At 43.1% G+C, this 20,289-nt stretch overlaps 2 protein-coding genes across 2 annotated transcripts; both read left to right on the forward strand.

Moving 5' to 3' along the window:
• Positions 1-6,720: 6,720 nt before the first annotated feature.
• Positions 6,721-8,527, forward strand: LOC132651895 (igE-binding protein-like). Its single transcript, XM_060376848.1, is given in 2 exon segments — positions 6,721-8,403; positions 8,405-8,527. Coding segments are annotated over 2 exon segments (1,806 nt in total).
• Positions 8,528-11,722: 3,195 nt separating this feature from the next.
• On the forward strand, positions 11,723-18,879 carry LOC132651897 (igE-binding protein-like). The gene is given in 6 exon segments (XM_060376849.1): positions 11,723-11,836; positions 12,272-13,165; positions 14,811-14,835; positions 16,418-16,456; positions 18,529-18,827; positions 18,829-18,879. Coding segments are annotated over 6 exon segments (1,422 nt in total).
• Positions 18,880-20,289: the final 1,410 nt, after the last annotated feature.

The raw sequence follows: 20,289 nt of genomic DNA on the forward strand, positions 1-20,289 counted from the left end.
TCTCCACATTATCTCCAGCATGTGTTGTTGCTTGAGTTTTTTATCTTAGCCATTCTGATGGGTGTAAGGTGGAATCTCATGATCGTTTTAATTTGTGTCTCCCTGATGGCACTTGAAGGACATTGAACATTTCTTTAAGTGTTTTTCTGAAATTTGATATTTCTCTGTTGTAAATTCTCTGTTTAGCTCTGTACCCCAATATTTAATAGGAATACCTGATTTGTTGCTTTTTAACGTCTTGATTCTGTATATATACTGGATATTTGCCCTCTGTCAGATATAGGGTTGGTGAAGATTTTTTCCCAGTCTGTAAGCTGTTGTTTGGTTTTTTTTTTTGTTTTTTTTTTTTGATGACAGTGTCTTTTGCTTTACAGAAACTTTTCAGTTTCATGAGGTCCCATTTATTGATTGTTGCTCTTAGAGCCTGTGCTGTTGATGTTCTGTTCAGCAAGTAGTCTCCTGTGTTGATGAGTTCTAGGATCTTCCACACTTTTTCTTCTAACCAATCCAGACAGTTTTATGTTGAGGTGTTTGATCCACTTGGACTTTAGTTTTGTGCAGGGTGATAAGTATGGATCTATTTATCATTTTTCTGCATGTAGACATCAACCATTTGTTGAAGATGCAGTCTTTTCTCCATTGAATGGTTTTGACATTTTTGTCAAAAATCAAGTATTCATAGGTGTGTGGCTTTATTTCTGGGTCTTCTATTTGGTTCCATTGATCTACTATTCTGTTTCTATGCTAATACCATGCAGTTTTTATTACTATTGCTCTGTAGTACAGCTTGAGATCAGGGATGGAGATACCTCCAGATGATCTGTTGTTCAGGATCATTTTGGAAATTGTGAGTTTTTTGTTTTTCCATATGAAGTTGAGAGTTTTTCTTTCAAGGTCTGTAAGGAACTGAGTTGGTATTTTAATGGGAATTGCATTCAATCTGTAGATTGCTTTTGGCAGAATGGCCATTTTCACTGTTAATCCTACCAATATATGAGTACAGGAGATCTTTCCATCTTCTGATGTCTTCTTCAGTGTCTTTCTTCAGATATTTGAAGTTTTTCTCAAACAGGTCTTTCACCTTGCCTGATTAGAATCATACCAATGTACTTTATTTTATTAGTTCTTTGCATATTCTGGGTCCGAAGTCTTTGCTGCACACATGTGCTGTAGGTATTTTCTGTCAGACTATGCAAACATAGCCTTTCATTTCCTTAAATAAAAGCAGTAGACATTTTAAACCTTGAAGTGGAATATTTTTCCTACATTTTAAAACACTTATATTCAATTTCTCTTTGTCTATATTTTTTGTTTTCCTTTGGGTTTTTTGTTTATTTGTTTCTTCCAAGACATGGTTTCTCTGTGTAGCCCTGCCTGTCCTGGAATTCACTTTGTAGACCATGCTGGCCTCCAGCTCTCAGAGATTCCCATCTCTGCCTCTTCATTACTGGGATTGAAGGAGTTTGCCACCATAGCACATCACAGTCTTTTTTAAATTACTTCTTTTATTTTTGGAGATGATAAATACATAATGTCCTCCTCCCGTATTTTCCTCCAAACAATCTTCTATGCCTCTGCTTGCTATCTTTAGCCTTTTCTTTCATTAATTGTTGTTTTATATATATATATATGCATATATATGTAAATACACATATATTCCTAAATACCACATGCTCAGTCTGTATAATGTTACTCACATGTATGTTTTCAGAACTGACCATTGGAATCAGATACTGGTTGTGCTCTTTCCTGGGGAAGACTATTTCTCCTGCTCTCAGCATTCCTTAGTTGCTGTAGATCCTTGTGGAGGGTGAGGCCTGGTGTGCTTTCCCTACTCCATGTTACCATGTCTACTGCTGTTGATCTTGTTTCTTTGATTTTATCACTTTATATCTTTTGTTATTATGTGCGGGCTTTATTTTCTGTAAGTGTTCTTAACAGCTGACCCATCTCTCTATCCTCGTGATTCAGGCATAATTTATATGTAGTCATTTTGATATAAATGCTTTCTTTGTTTACTGAAGTGGTGAGTTGGTTGTTTGGATTTCAACCTTATTGTGAGGTATCCACCAGAGAAGACTGCTCAGACATGTGCTTAAGCTAACAGACAGTTTTTGTAAGGTGGGTCAGGGACTACACTGGGTTTTCTAGATTCTAGTGCAATACTGAGCCTTTCTCAGGGGGAGCTTTTAAGCACATGAAATCATGTTCTTGATTGACATACTTTAGTTAACATGAACAGCTAGACAGAAACAGAACCATGGAAGCCAAAAACCCAAGGCTAGTTCTTTTAGAGACTTTCCACTACTATGGACTTTGGCAGATTAGGCCTTTGTTTTAGTTTTAGCAATTGGTACTATTTATGTCCTGAGGTTTTGTTGTACTTCCATCATGGAGTCAGTTGTGCTAACTGGTCTGGGCCCAGTTACCACCTCAACTGGAAATGATGAATTTCCTATTACCTTTCATTTTGATTTCTCACTTAACTGCACTGATTAAGGTTACCAGGATATCTGAGGGTGTAGCTGAAGGCAGATCTTTTGACTAGCATGCACAAGGCTCTGATTCAAAGATGAGTAAAAAGGAGGCTATCCTAAGCTTAAATAGTAACTAAATTGTAATTGGGTTTTAGGGACTAACAGGAAGACTGCCACCTAGGATGGTGACACATTCCTTTTATCACAGAACTCCAGGCCATGTACAGGCAGGTCTCTGTGTTTTCCAGGTGATGACATGGGAGTTCTCAGAACACCATGGCTATGTAGAGAGAGACCCTGTCTCAAAAATAAAAATAAACAAAACAAGATAAATAGACAAACCATTACATCCCCTGTAGCCTACCCTTCCTGGCCAAAGAAGAAAGAGTACAGAAAAAGAGCAATTCAAATTGGGTTTCAGTGGTACATTCAAGAAGTGGAGGTGTGAATTAAAAAGAGGAAAGAACCTAGAAGAAATGGACACCTAGAGAAGCTGAAAGGTTGAAGGAAAGCTGGGTGCACACCTAGTGATAGCATTATAAAAAAGTCAGGGCTGTAGAGATGGCTTAGTGGAAAAAGGTGCTTGCTGCCAAGCCTGCCAAACCTGACCATATATGGTATCAGTTCCTGGGACCCACATGGTGGAAGAAGAGAACAGACTCTCCTACAAGCATTGATAAATAGTCCTATGACACTTTAAAAATATAATAACAATATGAAAAGATAGCAAAGTGTCATCTATACCCCCAATATTCATGGGGCTTAGGAAGGAGATCAGAAGTTGAAGGCTTTTCTTGGCTACATAGTGACTGTGAGGCCCACTAGAGATACATGATACCTTTTCTCAAAAGTCCAGAAGGAGAAATGGAGAGAGGGGGAAAGGGAGACAGAGATGAATGAAAGGAAGGGTGCGGGAGGCAAAAGAGAGAAGGAAGGGCAGAAGAACAGGAGGGAGGGAGGAAGGAGGCCAGGCATGGTGCCCCACACTTGTAATCTTGGGGAAAAAAACAGAAACTAATAGGCTGAATTTGTCCCTTGGTAGAGGGCCTGCAGTGCAAAGTCCTGTGTTCTAGTCCCCAGTATGGCATAACCACCTGTGCTGCTGAACATTTCTAATCTCAGCACTCTGGAAGTAGGAATAGGAGGATCAGAAGTTCAAAGCCATCACTGGAAACAGAACAAGGTGCAGGCCAGCCTGGGCCATGTGACGCTCTATTTTAATACAATACAAAACAAAACAAAAAATAGCAAAGTAAAATTACCCCAGCTCTTAGGAGTCTAAAGCAGGGGATCACTAGGAGCTTGAGGCCAGCTTGGATTGCACAGTTAGTTTTGGGCCAGCCTCAAGCTCAGGAAGTACAATGAAGTCTCTTAACTGCTGAACCATTTCTCATGCCCTGTACTGCATTTTCTAAGACACACAAGACTACACAAAACAAAACAAAGCTACAAGTAGAAATCATCTTAAAATACAAATAGAATTGGTTTCATTGTTTTTTTTCTTTTTTTGAAAGAAAAATATTATTAAATATAAATAAAATATTATTTTTCTTTTTTGTTTTATTTTTCTTTTTTCTCTGTGTAGTCCTGTCCTTCTTGGAACTCACTATGTAGACAGGACTGGTTTCATGCTCAGAGATACAACTGCTTCTCCCTCCTGAGCACTGAGATTAAAGGCCTGCGCCACCATGCCTAAAATATTTTCTTGTTTTTAATTTTTAAAAATGATTTTTATTTTTATTTTATGTGCACTGGTGTTTTGCATACATGTCTGTGTGTCTGAATGAGGGTATTGGATCCCCTGGATAGTGTTACAGACAGTTGTAAGCTGCCATGTGTGTGCTGAGAATTGAACGTGGCTCCACTGGAACAGCAGCCAAGGCTGTTAAACACAGAGACAAGTCCCCAGCTCTGGCATATGTTCATGATTTTTTCTTTTTCTAAATCATGTGACTGTGAAGGGGTGGGGGGAATCTGTTATATGCAAGAAAGCACACGTCTGCAGAGCTGATTATGAGTAGATGTGAGCTGCCCTGCTGGAGAAGCAAGCTTTAGTCTTCTCCAAGAGCACACTATTCTTTGTTTTTCCTGTTTTTGTCAGTTTATTAACACTTAGGTAAAACAGGCTTTCATGATTTCTACTCATATCCTTTACTGCATATTCTTGTATTTGGATTGGTGACTCTCCAGCTCTTTCTACCGTGGCTTTTTGATTTTTGGAGGAAACATGGTGAGCAATCTTTGCATAGTAACATTTGTTGACATCAGCAACACTTCCTTGACACTGTGGACCAGAAATTTCCAGAAGCCACTTGGCATCATGTTCTTGACTTTCTTGGTGCTCCTGTCACAAATAATGGGCATCAGCATCAGGCCCTTCACTCTTTGCACCGAGCTGTTCATACCACTGGGTTCCAGATCCAACCCTGTACCCCTGTTTCTCTTAATCTGGAATATTTACCTAGGGCCTAGTACATGCTAAGCACATACTACCACTGAGTTCTGTTACACCTCTAGTCTCTAAAACTTTTAGATGGGTTTAAGATAGGTTTGTTTTAAGATAGGTTTGTCTCTGGGTGTGGTGGTACATGCTTTTAATCCAGTTACCAACAGAGGCAGAGTTCCAGGACAGCCAGAAATGTATAACAGTGAAACCTTATCTAAAAAGCAAACCAAAACAAATAAACAAAATATATAGGTATTTGTAACACTAAGAATATCCAAAGTCAGTTTCAATGTACTATAAGCCTCTAGCTGCCTCCCAGGAGGCAATATAGTACACTGAATAATTTTCTTTTTCTGATTGCTAGGATCATGACTGAAAGGAGCATTAATGTTTTGTTTGTTAACTGTGTTTGTCTGCGAACTGTTTTGTCTTCTTGATTTGGCCAGGTTTTGTAGCCACATTGGATCATGATAATGAAGATCTGGTATATGGTCGTTGGGAGGACAATAACATTTGAGATGCTCAGTCCATACTCTGATTTTTGAGTCTCCTGTCTTGACACTTGATACCAATGATGAGATTTTAATTTTCAGTATATTTATGGCAGAAGTCAATGTTCTCTTATCTTTGACATTGTACTAAATTAATGTCAAAGAGCAAGAGGAAATAAAAATAGTGGAGAAGGCAAAAACTAGGAAATGTTAGGTGATGATTTTTAAAAAACAGTATTTTAGCTGCCATGTATAGTGTTTGAGTATTGTTTAGGAAAAACCCATACAGGAATGTTGAAAATTGTATCTTTTAAGATATCATCAGACATGGCTGGGCAAAGGTGGAAAACACCTTAAATCCTACCACATGGGAGGTAGAGGCAGGTGAATTCCTGTGTTCAAGGCTGGCCTGGGCTACTTAGTGAGTTCCAGGCAGCCAGGACTACACAGATAACCTGTCTCAAAACCAACCAACCAACCAAAAGACATCAGACATATACTTATGCTGGAGTGAATTACCAAGTAAAAGTCGTCTGGAAGTAGAGTGAGAGATCTGTGGAGAGCTGGGGATTGGTTGCCATGGCGCTGGCTTCCGCCCTCAAAACTGGTAAGCCGTTATGACCATTATGACCGTTGGGCAACCATCGTCACGTGCCCAGCCCGGGGCGTCATATGGGGTGATGAGCAACAGCCAATCAGGGACTGACACATCCTAGGCGGAGGACAGTTTTCTATATAAGGGATGGGTATCTGCCATTTGGGGTCTCCGTTTCTACTCGCTGTAAGCTTATGCTCTCCCTCTCAAGATGCATTAAAGCTTTACTGCAGAAGGATCCTGTGTGTGCTGTGTTGTTCTTGCTGGCAAGACGATAGTGTGAGCCACATCTGGTGCCGAAACCCGGGAATATTGACCACAACATCGTCAGCACCTTCGGAGACCCCTTGATTTCAAGGAGGATTCAGAACTGCAGGGAAAGGTAAGTTCGGAGAGGTATGCATGTCTCTGAAATTTTTGGGCCGATCCTTGCTGTGATATTTACTGTTATGGTTGCACTTCTCTTGTTCATTTGTTTTCGCGGTGGCTATTGTTAAATTTGGAGGGTGTCTATAAGACCGAGGTACATGAGCGGCAAGACCTCCTAAAACCCTGTTATAAGTCTCCTGTAGATAAAGGAGCAGCAGAGAAGCCTCTCAGAGTGGGTAGAACACAGCCTATAAGACGGACGTAGATAAGCCGCTGGCAGGGTAATTTTACTTTCGTTTTACTCGGTGGCCATAAGGCAGACGTAAATAAGCTGCAACCGCCATGGGATCCACGCAATCGGTTGTAACCACACTCGAGGCAGTCTTAAAACAATGGGACATTAAGATAGCACACAGAACCCTTAAGAACTTTGTAAAAGAGGTGGATCGGGTGGCTCCCTGGTACGCATGTTCAGGGTCCCTCACAGTTGCATCATGGAATAAGTTAGGCAAAGATCTTGATCGCCACCTAGCGAACAATGACTTGAGATTGGGCACCAAGGCAATCTGGAAACTTGTTAAGAACTGCTTAGAAGATGATAATTGCAAAAGGGCGGTTGATGAAGGACAGGTCGCCCTCGAGGAAGTTCAGGACAGCATGTCAGAAACCGAACGCAGTGAGAGGTTGGGTGCACGCAAGAAAAAGGAAACCCATAAAAACAAAAAAGCTAAGGACCCTCCAAAAAAAGGAGTGCAACCCCCTAAAGAGTCCAGCCCCCCGTTTAATCCTCTAGAGGAAAGACCACATGGACTCTATCCTGTAAAGGAGCTAAAAGCACTGAACCTCGACAGTTCTAAGAGCTCCAGCCCCGGTACCTCTGATGCAGAGACTCTTGATTCAGAGGAGGAGGCTGAACTAGATGAAGAAGCGGCCAAATATGAGGAGGAGAGATACTATCCAGATGAGTGAGGGATAAATAAAAAACTCCCTCGCACCTCCCATCCTCGAACAGTGCCTACTGCACCTCTGCCTTATGAGGCACGATCTCCAAATTTTTCTTTTGTGCCAGATAAGGTTAGAAAAAAGATTCAAACGACCTTTCCTGTTTTCAAAACAGAAAATGGAGGACGAGTGCATGTGCCCGTAGATTACAATAAATTAAAAGAATTGGCTGAATCAGCCCGCAAATATGGAGTTAATGCAAATTTTACTTTGGTGCAATTAGATAGACTTGCCAATAATGCTTTAACTCCTGTTGATTGGCAAATGGTGGCAAAGGCCGCCCTCCCAAATATGGGTCAATACATGGAATGGAGAGCCCTCTGGTTTGAGGCTGCCCAAACACAAGCTCAAGCAAATGCCTATGCTCTTACCCCTGAACAGAGAGATTGGACCTTTGATCTGTTGACAGGCCAAGGACGCTTTACCGTGGACCAAACAAATTATCATTGGGGAGCTTATGTTCAAATTTCTCAAATGGCCATTAAGGCCTGGAAGGCGTTATCTCGTAAAGGAGAGGCCAATAGGCAGCTTACAAAGATTGTACAAGGATCTCAAGAGTCATTTTCAGATTTTGTGGCCAGAATGATGGAGGCCACAGGGCACATTTTTGGAGATATAGAACAAGTTGAACCTTTTATTGAACAGCTGATATTTGAACAAGCTACTCAAGAATGTAGGGCAGCCAAAGCCCCCAGAAAGAACAAGGGATTACAAGATTGGCTCAGAGTGTGCAGAGACCTCGGAGGACCGCTTACCAATGTGGGCCTAGCGGCTGCTATCCTCCAATCTCAAAAATGTCCTGCTGGTAAGACCAACCAGAGGACTTGCTATAACTGTGGCAAACCTGGACATTTTAAAAAAGATTGCAAAAATTCAAATAGGAGGGGGGAAACACCGACCCTCTGCAACCGTTGTGGCAAAGGATATCATAAAGCTAGTCAATGCCGCTCAGTGAGAGATGTCCAGGGGAGACTCCTCCCACCCATCAATAATCAGACTACTGATAATAATCAGGCCGTCGGTCCCTCGGTCCCAGGGCCCTCAAAGATATGGGAACCGGCTTGTCAGAACCCAGGAGGACAACAGAGACACAGCTCAGGACACTCCACAAGAGTGGACCTGCGTGCCGCCTCCGACTTCTTACTGATGCCACAAATGAGTGTTCAACCAGTTCCTGCAGAGACCATAACACCTTTGCCTCCAGGAACTGTTGGCCTCATACTGGGTTGAGGCGCACTTACCTTACAAGGTCTAATAGTATACCCTGGAATTGTAGATAATCAACATTCTACAGAAATTCAAATTTTATGCTCTAGTCCAAAAGGATTTTTTTCAATCTCGAAAGGAGACAGAATCGCTCAATTGCTACTCCTCCCCGATATAGAGGGAGGATCCTCCAGACCAAAAATTGCCAAAATGGGTTCTTCAGGCAATGATTAGGCCTACTTGATGGTCCCTTTACATGAGAGACCCAGGCTCCATTTAAAAATTAATGGCAAAACGTTTGAAGGTATTCTAGATACAGGAGCAGATAAAAGCATAATCTCCTCTCATTGGTGGCCTAAAGCCTGGCCCACCCAATCATCCCATTCTTTACAAGGGCTGGGGTATCAATCCTGCCCCTCAATCAGCTCTGCTGCCTTAATATGGGAAACCCCAGAAGGTCAGCAAGGAAAATTTATACCATATGTGCTCCCTTTCCCAGTCAATCTTTGGGGAAGAGACATTATGCAACATATGGGTTTGACCCTATCAAATGAGTGTGCCCCTCCTGGGATACTCATCGCAAGCAAAAGGCATTATGTCAAAGATGGGGTACAAGATAGGAAAAGGATTGGGTAAACAAGAGCAAGGAAGAACAGAACCTATCTCACCCACAGGAAACCAAACCAGACAAGGTTTGGGTTTTTCCTAGGGGCCATTGGGGCAGCACGACCCATACCATGGAAAACAGAGGACCCTATGTGGGTTCCTCAATGGCCACTATCCTCTGAAAAGCTAGAAGCGGTGACCCAGCTAGTAAAAGAACAATTAAATATGGGTCACATTGAACCATCTACATCTCCATGGAACACTCCAATTTCTGTGATTAAGAAAAAATCAGGCAAATGGAGATTGTTACATGATTTGAGAGCCATTAATGAACAGATGAATATGTTTGGCCCCGTACAGAGGGGCCTTCCTATGCTGTCTGCCCTACCTAAGGGCTGGAGCCTAATTATTGTAGATATTAAAGATTTCTTTTTCTCCATACCTCTATTTCCCAAAGATAGGCCTAGATTTGCTTTTACCATTCCCTCCATTAACCATGCAGAGCCTGATAAGCGCTATCAATGGAAAGTCCTGCCACAGGAAATGACTAATAGTCCCACTATGTGTCAACTTTATGTTCAAGAAGCATTGCTGCTGTTAAGAAAGCAATATTCTTCGTTAATTCTGCTTCATTATATGGAGCAGAATTCTTTTATGCCACAGAGATATGACAATGCTTCAAAAAGCCTATTCTTTGCTAAAAATTTTAAAACAATGGGGTCTACATGTTGCTACAGACAAAGTGCAAATGGCCAATACTGGACAATTCTTGGGATCCATAGTGTCCTCTACAAAAATTGTGCCTCAAAAAGTAGAAATAAGGAGAGATCATCTCCGTACCTTAAATGATTTTCAAAAACTGTTAGGAGATGTTAATTGGCTTCGACCTTTCTTAAAAATTCCTACTGCTGAATTAAAGCCTTTGTTTGATATCCTGGAGGGAGATCCTCATATCTCCTCTCCCAGGAGTCTTACGCCTGCAGCTAGCCAAGCCCTGCAGAAGGTGTAAATAGCTTTACAAAATGCACAATTACAATGCATTGATAATACACAGGCTTTTAATTTATGTGTCTTCAAGACGTTTCAGCTGCCAACTGCTGTGTTATGGCAGATGGACCACCATCCAAATGCATCTCCTGCTAAGATTATAGATTGGTATCCCAATGCCATTGCACAATTAGCCCTCAGGGGATTAAAGTCAGCAATTACCTATTTTGGGCGAGAGCCCGAACTCATAATTGTACCCTATACTGCTGCACAAGTTCAAACCCTAGCGGCCACTTCTAATGATTGGGCTGTTTTGATTACCTCCTTTACAGGAAAAATTGATAATCATTATCCAAAACATCCTATTCTACAATTTGCACTAAATCAAGCTGTGGTGTTTCCACAAATAACAGTTAAGTCCCCACTCAAAGATGGATTAGTAGTATATACAGATGGTTCAAAAACAGGAATTGGTGCTTATGTGGTTAATGACAGGGTAATATCTAAAGACTATAAAGAAACCTCACCTCAAGTGGTAGAGTGTTTGGTAGTCTTAGAAGTTCTAAAAACCTTTTCAGAGCCCTTAAATATAGTGTCAGATTCCTGTTATGTGGTTAATGCAGTTAACCTATTGGAGGCCGCGGGAGTCATTAAACCCTCTAGTAAGGTCGCTTCTATTCTTCAGCAAATACAATCGACCTTACAAAATAGAAGAACTCCCATATACATTACCCATGTCAGGGCACATTCGGGTCTGCCAGGCCCAATGTCCCGGGGCAATGATTTGGCAGACAAAGCTACTCAATTTGTAGCTGTTGCACTGTCCTCCCAGGCAGATATGGCAAAAGACTTTTGTCGGGAGCCGCATTCGCCATTACGAGATGGCGCTGGCTTCCTGCTAGAACTCGCCTTACAGCGGCGCATGCGCCACAACATGCAAATACGGATTTGAGTGCTCTCCCTATCAGAGAACACATGCTAATTGGGTATTGTGCGGAGCACCAATCACAGACTTGAGTGCTCTCCCTATCAGAGAACACATGCTAATTGGGTATTGTGCGGAGCACCAATCACAGACGAGCACGCCGCCCTGCAGGCTATTTAAGCAGAGCGCGCTTGGGGTTTGGGGTCCTTCTCCATCTACCTACAAGAGCTCTACAATAAAGATTCTGCTGGACAAATCTTCGGTTGCCGCGTCTTCCTTATCGGCGAAGGATTGCACGCGACAAGTGGTGCCGAAACCCGGGAACCGCCGACCCCGGGCAGAGGAACGACTCGAAGGACCCCCAACTGCTCGTCGGAGGAAGATTCAAGCCAGCAGAGTGAAAAGCTGCAGCACTTTTCAGCAAGGTATGATTTCTGTGGTCTGGTGTATTCCGTTTCTCGTTGTTAGTTTCGTTTTTGTTTTACTGTGTTGTCTGTGTCTTAATTGTGGGAAACGGGATAAAACTTGCATCTGTCCTTTTTGCAATTTTGAATAATTGGCCATAAGACTCAGGTAGGTAGCTGAGCCGCCGCGCTCTCCCCTGTAGATAAAGGAGCTATGGGTAACCAACCAACTAAACCGATTTTGGAAGCAGCGCAGGCGCTGCTGAAGCAAAAGGATTTAAAAATCCCTGACAGGGTGCTGCGGAACTTTCTTAAGGAGGTTGATCGAGTAGCTCCCTGGTTTGTGGTCTCTGGGTCCCTTTCTAAAAGATCGTGGGATAAATTAGGAGGAGATTTGACACGAGAGAAAGAACAGGGGACCCTGAAACCAGGGGTGTGGCCACTATACAAACTGTTAAAATCTTGCATTAAGGATGAAAGATGTAAGGAAAAAATCAGGGAAGGCCAACGGGCATTATCAGACCACCAAGATAGTCTATCAGAAGCTGAAAAGGGAAAAAAGGCTAAGCAGGAAAGAAAGCCAATAAAAAAGAAAGTAAAAGGTAAAGATAAGCTAGCTGAACTTGAAAAAAGGGCAAAGCAGCTTGCAAAGAAGGAAGAAGAGCTCGAACAGCGAGCAAAAAACTTAAAGCTGCTGCCTGCCTCTGAGAAAGGGGTAAGTAAAGGTGAGGAGGACCCTAAATTGTATCCTCTCCTCACTGAGTTTAAGAATTATACAATATCATCCTCTTCCGAGGAGGAGACGTCCTCTGAAGGAGAAGATCAACAAGAGTCATCTGACTCTGAGGAGGAAGCAGGGCTTGACCCTGCTGAACAGGCTGAGTTGGATGAGGAAGCTGCAAAATATGAGAGAGGAAGATATGGTCGTGCCCCGCCCTACATGCCCGGGTATGGGCCAACAGCACCTCCTTATGAGGCAATAGAGAAAAATAAGGCTGGGGGAGGCAGTTCACTGATCCCTGGAAAGGAAATGAAAAAAATACAGGCAGCATTCCCTGTATGGGAAGATGCTCAAAACCAAAGGCATCACACTCCTTTGGATCTGAAACAATTAAAGGCTCTGGTGGAGTCAGTGCAGACGTATGGCGTCAGTGCCTCGTTTACTCTAGCACTGATAGAAAGACTAGCCGCCAATGCTATGACTCCTGATGATTGGGCCAACACTGTCAAGGCATGCCTCTCCATGGGCCAATATTTAGATTGGAGATCAATTTATCAAGAATTGTGCATGGCTCAAGCAAAACAAAACATAGCCAACCAGCGCCCTCAGTGGAGCTTTGATATGCTCACGGGCCAAGGACAATGGGTAGTCAATCAAACTATGTATCCAGTGGAGGTATATGAGCAGATTAATAAGGCTGCTGTTCGAGCCTGGAAAAGTCTGCCAAATAAAGGACAAGTTACTGGAAACTTGACAAAGATTATACAGGGAGCCACTGAGCCATTTTCAGATTTCGTGGCAAGAATGATGGAAGCAGCAGGGAGAATATTTGAGGATCCTGAAGGTGCAATGCCGTTTGTAGAACAATTGATTTATGAGCAATGCACAAAAGAATGTAGAAATGCTATTACTCCCTGGAAAGGAAAAGGAATAAATGCCTGGATGAAAGCCTGTAGAGAAATAGGAGGGCCATTGACTAATCATGGTATAGCAGCAGCAGTATTATCTGCCCAAAAGGCTGCAAACATGAAATGCTTTAACTGTGGAAAAATGGGCCATATAAAAAGACAGTGTAGGTCTCAGGCTGCGGCCCCTACTACGCAACCCACTAAACAACCGGGGTTGTGTCCGCGGTGCAAGAAGGGAAAACATTGGGCTAATGAATGTAGGTCAGTAAAAGACAGTCAAGGGAGACCCCTTCCTGAACGCTCTACAGAGCAGTCAAAAAACGGGAAACGGGGCCCCCGACCCCAGGGCCCAACACAAATGTATGGGGCAATCCAACAGACTCCATACCAGTCCAAGAGATTTGTGAAGACGACACCATCCGAAGAGCAACCTCCGGATCAGCAGGATTGGACCTGCGTGCAGCCGCCAGAGCAGTATTGACACCTATCATGGGATGCCAACCAATCCCCTCAGATCTCGCAGGTCCCCTACCAGTAGGCACGGTAGGATTAATAATTGGACGTTCGTCAACGACTTTAAAAGGTCTTATTGTCCACCCAGGAGTTATTGATCAGGATTTCACAGGCCAATTACAAATATTGTGCTCATCCCCTCGGGGGATCAGTGCTATTTCCCCTGGAGATAGGATAGCTCAATTGTTGGTATTACCCAGCTTACATCAAAATTTTCTTAGTCGAAACAATCCTCGAGGAACTAAGGGTTTTGGCTCCTCAGGTGGTCAGCATACGTTCCTCTCTTTGCAATTGGATAAGCGACCAATGATGGAGTTGTTAATAGAAGGCAAAAGGTTTCAGGGCTTATTGGATACTGGAGCGGATACTAGTATAATATCTACCACTTGGTGGCCATCAGGATGGCCTCTCATTCAATCATCTCAGTCCTTGCAAGGATTGGGGTACGAAGACGCTCCAAAAAAGAGTGCAAAAGAATTACATTGGCAAAATGAAGAAGGAAGGAGAGGAACTTTAGTCCCTTATGTGTTACCTCTCCCCATTAATTTATGGGGAAGGGAGGTATTGCAGCAATTGGATCTTACATTGACTAATGATTATTCACCTCAAAGTCAACAAATGATGAAAAATATGGGTTGCATCCCTGGTAAAGGGCTTGGCAAACATTTGCAAGGGCGTACGAGTCCTGTACCTTCTCATGGGAGACAAGGCAGAACAGGGCTGGGTTTTTCCTAGGGGCCACTGGGGAGGCGATCCCCATTCCCTGGAAAACAGAGGACCCGGTGTGGGTTCCTCTGTGGCCTCTAACCTCTGAAAAGCTTGCAGCAGCCAGTCAGCTGGTCAAGGGGCAACTTGACCATGGGCATATAGAATGCTCACAGTCACCTTGGAACACCCCTATTTTTGTTATTAAGAAAAAATCTGGAAAATGGAGGTTGTTACATGATCTGCGAGCCATAAATAAGCAGATGCAGGTCATGGGCCCCATTCAGAGGGGTTTACCTCTACTATCCACTCTCCCAGTCCATTGGAAACTTTTAATAGTAGATATTAAAGATTGTTTTTTCTCCATACCCTTACATGGCCAGGATAGAATTAGATTTGCCTTTACTTTGCCTAGCATTAATCATGAACAGCCTGATAATAGATATCAATGGAAGGTTTTGCCTCAAGGTATGGCAAATAGTCCGACAATGTGCCAACTTTATGTAGCCAGAGCTATCCAGCCGGTTAGAACTCAATTTCCCACCATTAAAATATGCCACTACATGGATGATATTTTACTGTGTCACTCAGATCAAGCTCTTTTGCAGCGAGCCTTTGGGGTTCTGTCTGCTGAGCTAAAAGGTAAAGGCTTGTTTATAGCTCCTGAAAAGGTACAAGAAGGGGAGATTGGAAATTTCCTCGGATCTACCATTTATCCTATGCAGATAAAGCCACAAAAGATTACCATCAGAAGAGATGTCCTTAAGACACTTAATGATTTTCAAAAGCTATTGGGTGACATTAATTGGGTGCGGCCATATTTAAATTTGACTACCGCGGAGCTTAAACCATTGTTTGCCATTTTGGAGGGAGATTCGGCCATTACTTCCTGTAGACAGCTTACGGCCGAAGCTGCTCAGGTTTTAGATAAGGTGGAGAAGAAATTGGGAGAGGCTTCCCTGTCCCGGTTGGATCCTTCCATTCCATTTCAGTTATGTATTGTTCCCTCACCTCATCAGCCTACAGCAGTGTTATGGCAACAGGGGCCACTGTTGTGGGTCCATTCTCAGACTTCCCCTGGTAAAGTGCTGAGTCATTATCCAACCCAGGTGGGAGAAATTGCTCAAAAGGGTGTTCAGCTGGCTCTGACTCATTTCGGTTGTGAGCCGGAATCTATCATTGTGCCTTATACTGCTCAGCAAATAAATGTGCTGTGTGCCACCATAGACACTTGGGCAATTCTCCGCTGTACCTTTCCTGGTGGTATCGACAATCATTATCCAAAACATCCTTTATTACAGTTTACTCTGACCAATGCATTTATATTTCCAAAAATTACTAAAAATCAGCCTATTATAGGAGCTATTGATGTCTTTACTGATGGGTCCAAGACAGGTATAGGAAGTTATGTTGTTGGTAATCAGGCATTTCAAAAGTGCTTTAATTTTTCGTCCCCGCAATTGGTTGAATGTGCTATTGTAGCTGAGGTTCTACGAGCCTTTCCTCAACCCTTAAATATCATCTCCGACTCACATTATGTGGTGGGAGCAGTACAAATTCTAGAAACAGTGGGACTAATTTCCTCCAAAAGTACTATTGCACAAGTTTTTGCTGATATTCAACAATCTATTAGAACAAGAGTAAATCCCTTTTTTATTCAACATATGAGAGCGCATACGCTATTACCTGGACCCATGGCAAGAGCTAATGACCTGGCTGATAAAGCCACTAAAGCAGTTTATCTTATGCTTAATCCTGTACAGGATGCTGCCGCTTTCCATGAGTTATATCATGTTCTGGCAGAGACACTTAGAATGAAATTTGGCATTTCGCGAGCAGATGCCCGCGATATTGTATTGAAATGTGCTAATTGTGCAGAATTTAGACCTGCACCTGTTATTGGTGTTAACCCTAGAGGATTAAAACCCTTACATATTTGGCAAATGGATGTTAAAGTATGTTCATGTCTCTGTGGATACCTGTTCCGGGGTTGTCCACGCCACACCTTTATCAGGAGAAAAGGTGGCTCATGTCATCACCCATTGCCTGGACGCGTGGGCAGCATGGGGAAAGCCACGACAGCTAAAGACTGATAACGGACCTGCTTATACTTCTAAAACATTTCAGCAATTTTGCTCGAAAATGGAAGTCCATCATGTTACAGGATTGCCCTATAATCCCCAAGGCCAAGGTATGGTGGACCGGGCACATAGTACTATCAAAACTTATTTACAAAAACAAAAAGGGGGACTCTGCCCCAGTATGGGTCAGAAAGCGACTCTTTCCCTTACTCTATTTACCTTAAATTTTTTGAAATTGGATTCTAATGGACAGTCTGCTGCAAACAGACATGTCACTCATGCATCTCCAAAAGAACTTGTAAAATGGAAAGATGTACTTGATAATCAATGGAAAGGACCGGATCCTATATTAATAAGATCCAGGGGAGCTGTTTGTGTTTTCCCACAGGGTCAAGAAAATCCAATTTGGGTTCCAGCACGGTTGACTCGAGTGGTGAAGCATGATGGCCCTGCTTTGGATCCTGACACTGCTAGGACAAAAACAAGATTTTGGTATTACTGCAGCTATTGTAGCCATTATTGCAACTGCTGCTATTGGAGCTTCCCTTGCTACATCCGCCCTGGCCTTGCAAGGTCAGGTAGCTACTGTTCAAACTCTTAATAATTTGTCTGCATCAGTAAGTGAAGCGATAGATATTCAAGCATCAGTAAATAATCAGTTAAGAGGAGGATTAATGATTGTCAATCAGCGTATTGATTTGGTTCAGGAACAAATAGAAATATTGTGGCAGTTAGCTCAGTTAGGATGTGAAGTTAAGTTACCTGGACTTTGTGTAACCTCCATTCAATATAATAATTTTACTAGGGCAGCGAATTTATCTAAGGAACTGTCTTGGTTGTTACAATCCAATTGGAGTGCGGAGTTCGATGAGACCATGAGAGAATTGCACCTTGCCATAACTCAAATTAATTCTACTCGTTTGGACATTTCTGTTACAAGTGGATTGTTTTCTTGGATGTCCTCCGCCTTCTCCTATTTTAAAGAATGGGTTGGTGTAGGAATGTTTGGAGTGACCTTGTTTGTGGGACTGCTCCTCTGTTTTTGGTTGCTGCGCAAATTCAAAAGACAACAACATGCAAAAAATGTGGCCATCGTTCAGGCTATGCTGGCTGTCGAACAGGGATCTTCCCCTCAAGTTTGGTTAAACATGCTTAGCCGTTGAGACACTGTCAGAACTCATGGCACTCCTGACGGGCACAGGTTCCCATTGCACCGGGATGCTGTTCTGATCAGACCTTTGCATCTCCCAGGGCTCAGGTTCCCATTGCACGGGGTTCAAGGTGCAAAGGGTCTCTTATACTATGTAACCTCCTCGATCGCTTATACTGTTGAGTCAGTGAGCTGATCGGAAATCTCATTGTGTACCGTTTGGCTTTGCTTGTAATTTTTAAGAAAGGGGGAGATGTCGGGAGCCGCATTCGCCATTACGAGATGGCGCTGGCTTCCTGCTAGAACTCGCCTTACAGCGGCGCATGCGCCACAACATGCAAATACGGATTTGAGTGCTCTCCCTATCAGAGAACACATGCTAATTGGGTATTGTGCGGAGCACCAATCACAGACTTGAGTGCTCTCCCTATCAGAGAACACATGCTAATTGGGTATTGTGCGGAGCACCAATCACAGACGAGCACGCCGCCCTGCAGGCTATTTAAGCAGAGCGCGCTTGGGGTTTGGGGTCCTTCTCCATCTACCTACAAGAGCTCTACAATAAAGATTCTGCTGGACAAATCTTCGGTTGCCGCGTCTTCCTTATCGGCGAAGGATTGCACGCGACAGACTTTCATCAACGCTTCCATGTGACGGCTGAGACTCTCTGCCGCCACTTTTCTATAACCAGAAAGGAAGCCAGAAATATTGTGACTCAATGTAAAAACTGTTGTGCGTTTCTACTCGTACCTCATATAGGAATAAACCCACGGGGCATAAGACCATTACAGATTTGGCAAATGGATGTTACTCATGTCTCTTCTTTTGGAAGACTTCAATACCTGCATGTCTCCATTGATACATGCTCAGGCATTATATTTGCCACACCATTGACAGGAGAAAAAGCCTCACATGCGATACAACATTGCCTTGAGGCGTGGAGTGCTTGGGGAATGCCTAAGACTCTCAAGACTGATAATGGACCTGCATATACTTCACAAAAATTTCAGCAGTTCTGTCGTCAGCTGAACGTGACTCATCTGACTGGCCTTCCCTACAACCCTCAAGGACAAGGGATTGTAGAACGTGCACATCACACGCTCAAATCTTACTTAATAAAACAAAAAAGGGGAATAGAGGATGTTCTTCCCTCAGTACCAAGAGTGGCCGTCTCTATGGCACTCTTTACCCTAAATTTTTTAAACTTGGATGATAAAGGCCATACTGCAGCAGAAAGACATTACTCAGAGCCTAATAGGCCAAAAGAGATGGTTAAATGGAAAGATGTTCTGAGTAACACATGGAAAGGACCGGATCCTATTCTTATAAGATCCAGGGGAGCTGTTTGTGTTTTTCCACAGGGTGAAGACAATCCATTCTGGGTTCCTGAAAGACTTACTAGGAGGATTGTGGAATCCACTAAGAGAACAGATGATGAGAATGTGGAATCATCTTGTTATGATGATGCAGATGGTAATACGACAGGGGAACACCTTTGGGGAATCATGTCTGCATTCCCAAAGCCTATGCCGGTCAGACATAATTAATTGGTTTTTCCTAAATTTTTCTCGTCCAATACAAATCAGACGGTTTTTCCGCCTAGTCCTGTCTGTTTATTCCCCTTTTTTTACTTGTTTTGTCCAATAATTCTTTTAGAAGTTGTACCAATGAGACATGCTGGATGTTGCAATGTTGGAATGCCAGGCGTTACGCTCGTGCCCTGGTTGTTAGAGTCCCGCAGTGGATCCCAATCCCTGTGGAGACTCCATCCACCCTCTCCCTGTTTAGACAGAAGAAAGATTATGGCATCACCACAGCCGTTGTTACTGCCATCGCTGACTGCAGTCGGCTTGGCAATGGCAGGTGTGGCTGAAGCCATAAACCTTCATGCATCTGCTAGCGCACAATTAAAAGGTGGATTGATGGTTCTTAACCAGCGTCTGGATCTTGTGGAAGAAAGAATAGATATTTTATCTCAATTGGCTCAATTAGGGTGTGAAAGAAAAATAGGAGCACTCTGTATTACCAGTGTACAATATGAAAATCTTACCCAAGCCACTAATTTGTCCAGGAAATTGTCCCTATATCTTGCAGGAAATTGATCAGAAGTATTTGAAGAAATGAAGAGCTAAGGGTGGCGGTGGCGACTATTAATTCTACTCGAGTGGATTTATCGCTCACAGATGGCTTATTATCCTGGGTTTTTTCCGCCTTTTCTTATTTTAAGGAATGGGTGGGCGTTGGGATGTTTGGCGCTGCCCTGTGCTGTGGTTTAATATTTGTCCTCTGATTTTTCTGCAAACTCAAAACCCAACAAAAACGTGACAAGGTGGTGATCGTACAGGCGCTAGCCACTCTGGAGCAAGGCACCTCCCCCGATATTTGCTTATCCATGCTGAAAAATTAATGTTTGACAAGGTTGCCTCTGTCTTTGCAAGCACATGCCACAATCTGGATTTACAGCCCTTGCACTCCCTGGGGATCTGTTTCCCATTGCACGGGGATGGGTGTAAATCACAATTTTTCTCTTGCCAAATGATCTGGAAAGTCAGTGACGGAAAAGTGCAAATAAGTCTTCCCCGACCTAAGACAGGACAGCCTCACAGTGAGGAGGTTGCTCCAATGACGGGCAACGGCTGAAGCATTGCCTTCCACCAGGCTCAGACGTTGGCTTTCTGGCATAATGCTGTATTGACAGTAGGA

The sequence above is a fragment of the Meriones unguiculatus genome (genome assembly GCF_030254825.1).
Source record: "Meriones unguiculatus strain TT.TT164.6M chromosome Y unlocalized genomic scaffold, Bangor_MerUng_6.1 ChrY_unordered_Scaffold_35, whole genome shotgun sequence".
In the NCBI taxonomy this organism is placed as follows: Eukaryota; Metazoa; Chordata; class Mammalia; order Rodentia; family Muridae; genus Meriones; species Meriones unguiculatus.